The 6,000-nt window shown below is 49.1% G+C and overlaps 3 protein-coding genes across 3 annotated transcripts; 2 read left to right on the forward strand and 1 right to left on the reverse strand.

Annotated features, from left to right (window-relative positions):
- Positions 1-1,781: 1,781 nt before the first annotated feature.
- AO090003000162 (protoglobin family protein) lies at positions 1,782-2,388 on the forward strand (the record flags this gene model as incomplete). The annotated part of the gene is made up of 3 exons (XM_023234762.1): positions 1,782-1,896; positions 2,007-2,232; positions 2,337-2,388. The coding sequence occupies 3 exons, from the start codon at positions 1,782-1,784 to the stop codon at positions 2,386-2,388; spliced, it is 393 nt and encodes a 130-aa protein (XP_023089852.1).
- A 58-nt stretch (positions 2,389-2,446) lies between these two features.
- On the forward strand, positions 2,447-3,028 carry AO090003000163 (uncharacterized protein; the record flags this gene model as incomplete). Its single annotated transcript, XM_023234763.1, has 1 exon — positions 2,447-3,028. One exon carries the CDS (start codon positions 2,447-2,449, stop codon positions 3,026-3,028), a length of 582 nt encoding a protein of 193 aa, XP_023089853.1.
- A 621-nt stretch (positions 3,029-3,649) lies between these two features.
- Positions 3,650-5,203, reverse strand: AO090003000164 (putative alanine aminotransferase; the record flags this gene model as incomplete). Its single annotated transcript, XM_001819336.3, has 2 exons — positions 3,650-3,904; positions 3,962-5,203. The coding sequence occupies 2 exons, from the start codon at positions 5,201-5,203 to the stop codon at positions 3,650-3,652; spliced, it is 1,497 nt and encodes a 498-aa protein (XP_001819388.1).
- Between the last annotated feature and the right edge of the window lie 797 nt (positions 5,204-6,000).

The raw sequence follows: 6,000 nt of genomic DNA on the forward strand, positions 1-6,000 counted from the left end.
TTCCTTCTGCATAACCCCTAAATACCACCCTCTACTTGCTTATGATATTGTTAATAATGTCAAGATCCTCCTAAAGTCTATCTTGATATTGCTCTTACTCAATTCGATCTAGTCAGGTGGATCTCAGTAGTATGCCTACCGGTACCGTACAACGCGAAGTGGGCTAAACGGTGCCTGATGATCAGATTTTCGAGGGTAACGGCATTTGAATGTTTGGTTGACATGTACGTAGACGCATGTGGAAGTAGATACTCCACTGAAAGACGACTCTAGAAAAGCACAGAGACATAAACAGAATCTGATAACGTCCAGGTTCTGGTCAAGTGAATGAGTCGGCAATGCGGCAGTAAAAAGAGCCGGTTTGATTTGTTTGACTTTCCGCAAGACCCACTCGCCAAGGACGCCCAAAGAGGCTTAGGGTCATATCTACAGTATGGGCAGCAACCTGGTGGCATGATCCTATGCGTCTCTTTTCTGCTCATCCCTGACCCTGCAGCGGATACAACACGCACAGTCTCCGGAATTCGACTCTGCTGCTATGCAAATAAGCTGGCAAACAATAGGGATCAACATGGGCCACTGGTGTCTAGAATCGTGTCTAGAATCTCTGCGTGTGAGACCATAGTAGTATGACTATGGTGCCACTAATCCCGAGGGTTACGACTCGTGTTGTGGACACATTGAGGTCAGGACTCAGCTGTGCCTCCTCTGATCGACAAGGTTCATGGAGCTTATCCACCCGCACGGTTTGAACGTGCCAAGGGTTATCTGACTGTTCAAACTTCATAGGGAGAGCAGCACAGACATAACCGAGATACTAATATGCACAAAAGGGTAACAACGAATCACAACGCAATCAACCATCATGGCGGGATATCCGAGTGGCTGAGTTAGACAGGTTAGGCTACGGTACCGAGGAATGATACTGCGAGATACATCATACTAATCGCGCCAAACCCTACGGAGTAGGCGATGGCAGAGTCATTAGTGGGTCCACTGGAGCCTGTCTCCTTGGTGTGCGTATCCTATCATCTCAACCTTTCAGGGATCGGGCGTAGCTGAACTCTGGAGTCTGGCCCAGCTCCGTGGGATTCCAAGGTGGGGGCCACCATTTTACTACTTAATATATTTTAATATATCGTTCAGAAAAAAACGGCATGTCATTGGCGCTGTGCCACTTCGGATCGTGTTCGGTATCGCACGAGTGGTGCTTACTATGCAGGTACATCCGCTTGGAACCTAATGGCCTCTACGTATGAGATCCTAGATCGGAGAAAATCCCTCCGCGGGGTCTCCCTACGCGTGCTCGCTTGCACTTTAGGCTGGCGTACTTGTTGGGCCAAAATTGTGGACCGCACTGTCAAGGACCGGGAGAACCTCTGTGTCCGCTGATTTGAAAAATCTTGCGAGCCATACCAAGCTTGTTTCATAAGGAGCATGGATGTCGAAGGAGCTGTCAGTTAAATGGTCCATCAGCCAAAGTCAGATTAGCCCCTGGTCAGCTTCACTTGGCGCACTCCGCAAGGAACGGAAAGACCCGGTTACTGGCCTAAAATCCTTTGAAAGATCACATGGGTCTATGAAATATAAGCTCTGTCTCCAGCAGAAAGACCGTACAAGAAACATACATGCCCCCAGTTACTGTCTCAGCCGACACCCCTTAGGATTGTGTATAACCTGTTCTCGACGCACGCATACCATACATTTTAAGGATAAATCCCTTAGTGCACACCGGCTTCTAACCAGTCTTGTTAATTAATACATTTCATACCAATCTAAACATGGATCCAGTTGCCCCTGTGCAGGAAGATATTAGGAGAGTCGGGCGGAAGGAGTTATACACGGACTTTGGAAAGCGCATGGAGTATATAAAGACATTTCTGGATTTCACAGACGGTACGTTTGACCTAGCGGCTGCTTTTTACCTTACCAGCAAACAGACTGCTGATCATTGCACACAGACGACGTCATAATATTCAACAAAGGCTCGAAATACCTTAAAACAGTCATTCCGGAACTCACCCATCGTCTCTATGAGAAGATGCTCGAATTCGATATCACAGCCCGTGCTCTCCGCACTCGGAGTACTACGTCCGAAGCACAAATCGAGGATTTATTCACAATTGACAGTCCTCAGGTGCAAAGGAGAAAGATTTTCTGGAAATGGTATCTGACTAGACTATGCTCAGACCCCGGCCAGCCTTCGTACTGGGAATATCTGCGAAAAGTTGGGTGAGTTGTTTTTGAACGACCTTATCTTGTCAACAACCTACTAAACAGGTCCGAATTCAGGGAAATGCACACAGGAAAAGTACTGATGCACCCATTAACAATAGAGTACATCCATATGAATGCTTGTCTCGGTTACGTAAAACAACTTCTCTTTGAAACCATCTCACTGCACCCAGACATGTCTGTCAAGTTCAAGTTCGCTCTCATCAGATCCATGAGCAAGGTCTTCTGCATCCAAAACGATCTAATCTCCAAGTGCTACATAAACGAAGGCCAGGAGTTCGCAGAAGAAGCGTCAAACACCACCAATGCAGACAATGCACCAGCCAAAGGAAACACAGACAATGCATCAATCGCCACATGCATCACGGACAATGCATCAGCTGTCACAGGCACCACAGACACTGTCTCAATGACAACAACAGATTCAATGACAACCACAGATACTGTCTCAATCGCCAACAGCGAGGTATCTTCAATGACCCGGGACAAACAAAGCCACCCTCATTGCCTAATCCCCGGTTTCAACACTTCCAGGCCCAGCTCAGCAGGAGACACGCAGAGCTCAATCTCGCGGGACAGAAGCGGAAGCGTCGATCTGGACCGAGTGAACTCGACAGCCGAAACGGCAGTGTCCTCTGACTGCCCATCCACATCCAGCAGTCATATGATCAGTCCCAACGTTGTTTCAAATCCATCAGCATTCGCCTCGCCATTTGCGGTCGGGCATATACACAACTTCGAGACGAAAATATGGTCTTCTGGAATGAAACAGAAGGGGTCCGGGTACAAGTAACGTTACTAAATGGACGTTTTGATTACATCCCCATAATTCTTCGGGATACCGAATGATACAAGCACGGATCTGCGAATTCGAATCTTGAGATCCAAAAGCAGTTACCCGATGATGATTTCAATGAATGACTTGGAAGTGCATCGATAGACTGGTTTTGGGGGTTGTCTTTGGCCGTAATTTTATCCACTCATTCTGATTGTTGCATGCTTCCCGGTTAGCACTGTTTATTAGTTATATACCTCTGTTCGTGTTCTCTTTGGTCCAAAAACGTTCCTTGTGTTACTTATTGTTCTAGCGAGAAAAAAGCTAGTTTCTATTTGCGTTACTGGAACTCGGTTCATTATCTCTTTTGATATATACTCCACGTCTAGCTCGTACTTACCGTCGCAATGTACTTCGATTCGCAGAAATTTCATACTATGCTCTATGCCATTATTCTCTACTTTAGGAGAGCAAACACAATGTCTATATATTTACTTGGAAAAGGAACATCTAAAGATAACTGAGTGGATCAATTTTGTTCTTTCAGTGAGTAGCGCCATAGATATGGCGGAGGTATAATGCTCTATATTCTCAACAGGTATCACGTGATTCATATGTGTACATGTTAGCTCTATTTATTTATTTGTACTTGGCCATAAATTCGGAGTGGAACTTGACGATCCGTTCAACCCAATCAGTGCCAGGGGCCAGGAAAGTTGTGCGGAAGTGCAGAGTGTTCTCCTTCTGGCCGAAGCCGGAGCCAGGGACAACACAGACACCGGTAGCGTCGAGGAGACGCAAGCAGTAGAACTCATCGGCGGCACGGTTCTCAGCCTTGGCAGCCTCAATGGCCTTGGGTGGGAGAGTGATGGTGGGGAAGAGATACATGGCACCCTGTATACCAGCCACGTTTAGTTATGTTCATAAGATAGAGTTTTGTGGGCAACATACCTGAGGTTTCTGACACTCAACGCCCTCCATCTGTTGGAAGGCCTCGTATAAGGCAAAGGCGCGCTTGTGCAGTCCCTCGCTGATTCCATTGTACTCCTTCTGGTACAGCTCATAGCTGCCTTCGCCCTCCTTGGGTGGGTTCACCATAAGCTCAAGCAAACACTGTCCAATGACTGGTGGGCAAAGTCCGATGCTCACAAGCTTGTAGATCTGGGCCTGAACCTCAGGGTCGAATCCAACCAGCTCAAAGTAGCCACCACGGTGGCCACACTCGCCCACCATACCTTTAGACACACTGTGAAGAGAGACCAACTCCACATAATCATACTTGCCTGGTGTCTCCTGTTGCAGCTGACGAAGCCTCTTCTTGAACGAAATGAACTCGCCCTCGAAAACGTTCGTCTGGTAAACCTCGTCCGCAATAACAACAAGCTTCTCCTCCGCAGCAAGGTCAAGAACATTCTTGATATCCTCGGCGCTCAAAGAGGCACCAGTAGGGTTACCGGGGTTGATGACCACAATCGAACGAACGTCAGTGCCGGTAGACCGGGCCTGCGCCAACGAGTTACGGATGGCAGTCACATCGGTACCCCAAGCCTTTTGCTCTTCGAGGAGGTAGGGTACACATTGCGCATTCAGGAGAGAAAGGGTGGCAGTGTAAAGAGGGTATTGCGGAATAGGGACGAGGACACCGGCCTGGGGGCCGTTGCAGATGATATTGAGAATGGTGCTGACGCCAGACGAGGCACCAGCGCAGCAGAACAAATCCTGAGGGTTGGCCGGGAATCCATCACGCTCCTCAATGAATTTGGCGATACTTTGGCGGATCACAGGCGCTCCCTGGCTGTGACTGTAAGCACCAACGCTCTGGACATCCGCGAGGAGCTTCTTGGCCCGGTCAACGACATCTTGTTCATAAAAAAAGGATGTACGAAGTGCTTCCGTGTTGTTCAACAGTTGAGGGTTCTCGAGGAGACTGAGTACTTGGCGGAAGAAGGTGATGGGTTTCTGGTCGAGCTGTTGGGGATTGCCGATGTTGGCAAAGATGACACTGTCGAAAGGTAACGATTTGTCTCCATTGGCCAGTTTCACGCGGTACTCCTCGGCCTTGACAGCAAGCTCACCACGGACGGCATACTTGGCCTCCGTGACGTGGGGGTTGATGTTATCAGGGTTCAGGCAACGAGCCGGGGTGGACAAGGTGCGTGTAGTAGTGTAGGACACTGTAGTCTGAGTCGCCATCACGGAGTCTGGGGGTTATTCGAGAGGGGTCAGTTGTCTTGCTTTGATGGAGTCGAGCGCTCGCCCGGATGGAGCATCCATTGGATATTTAAATGGCGACCCCCATGAGGGGAAGGAATGACCATGCATGTCACGGGGTGAGGGGGATATCTTTGCTTTTGAGCGGGTGACAGTTCAAAAATACAGACCAGGAAAGTGACTAAACAGATGTGGCATCCAATGAACAGGTGTAGAAGGATCGGCCCCATGGGACCGAACGAGAGATTTCCGAAACACATACCTGAAGAAGGCCTAAAAGCCCCGGCGGGGAACCTTGTGCTGCTGGAAGACGCCCGCGGGATATGCCACGGACCATTCGGCCGGGAAAGTGAGCATCGTAGCGGAGATGCCCGCACGAGTCTTAACTGCCAGGTCATGATGCTGAGGCGATTTGTCCTGACGCGATCAATTGCGCGAATTTTGCCTCTCCGCCGTGGGGATTCACGGGTTACTCAAGGCGCAATTAGTCAAAAATACCACTTAAGGTCTTGTCCAGCGTCGTAGAGGCCAGGGAGGGTCCAACGGCTCACACAGTGCAGGGGGAAAAAAGAATTCCCAGGGAAATTTGGGTTATCGCGCGAGAAATTCTGTAGGCGGTGAGCGCCGATCAGCCGCTGACTCATCCATTCAATACGAGCTCAATACAACGGTACAGGGCATGGTGGGGGTGAATGAGGGCAAAAATGGGAGCCCCCCAGTGGAGAGAGACATTGGCATTGTCAATCGTAACTGTATGGCTCGATCTGGTTTGTCAATTC

The sequence above is a fragment of the Aspergillus oryzae genome, chromosome 2 (genome assembly GCF_000184455.2).
Source record: "Aspergillus oryzae RIB40 DNA, chromosome 2".
Taxonomy (NCBI): domain Eukaryota; kingdom Fungi; phylum Ascomycota; class Eurotiomycetes; order Eurotiales; family Aspergillaceae; genus Aspergillus; species Aspergillus oryzae.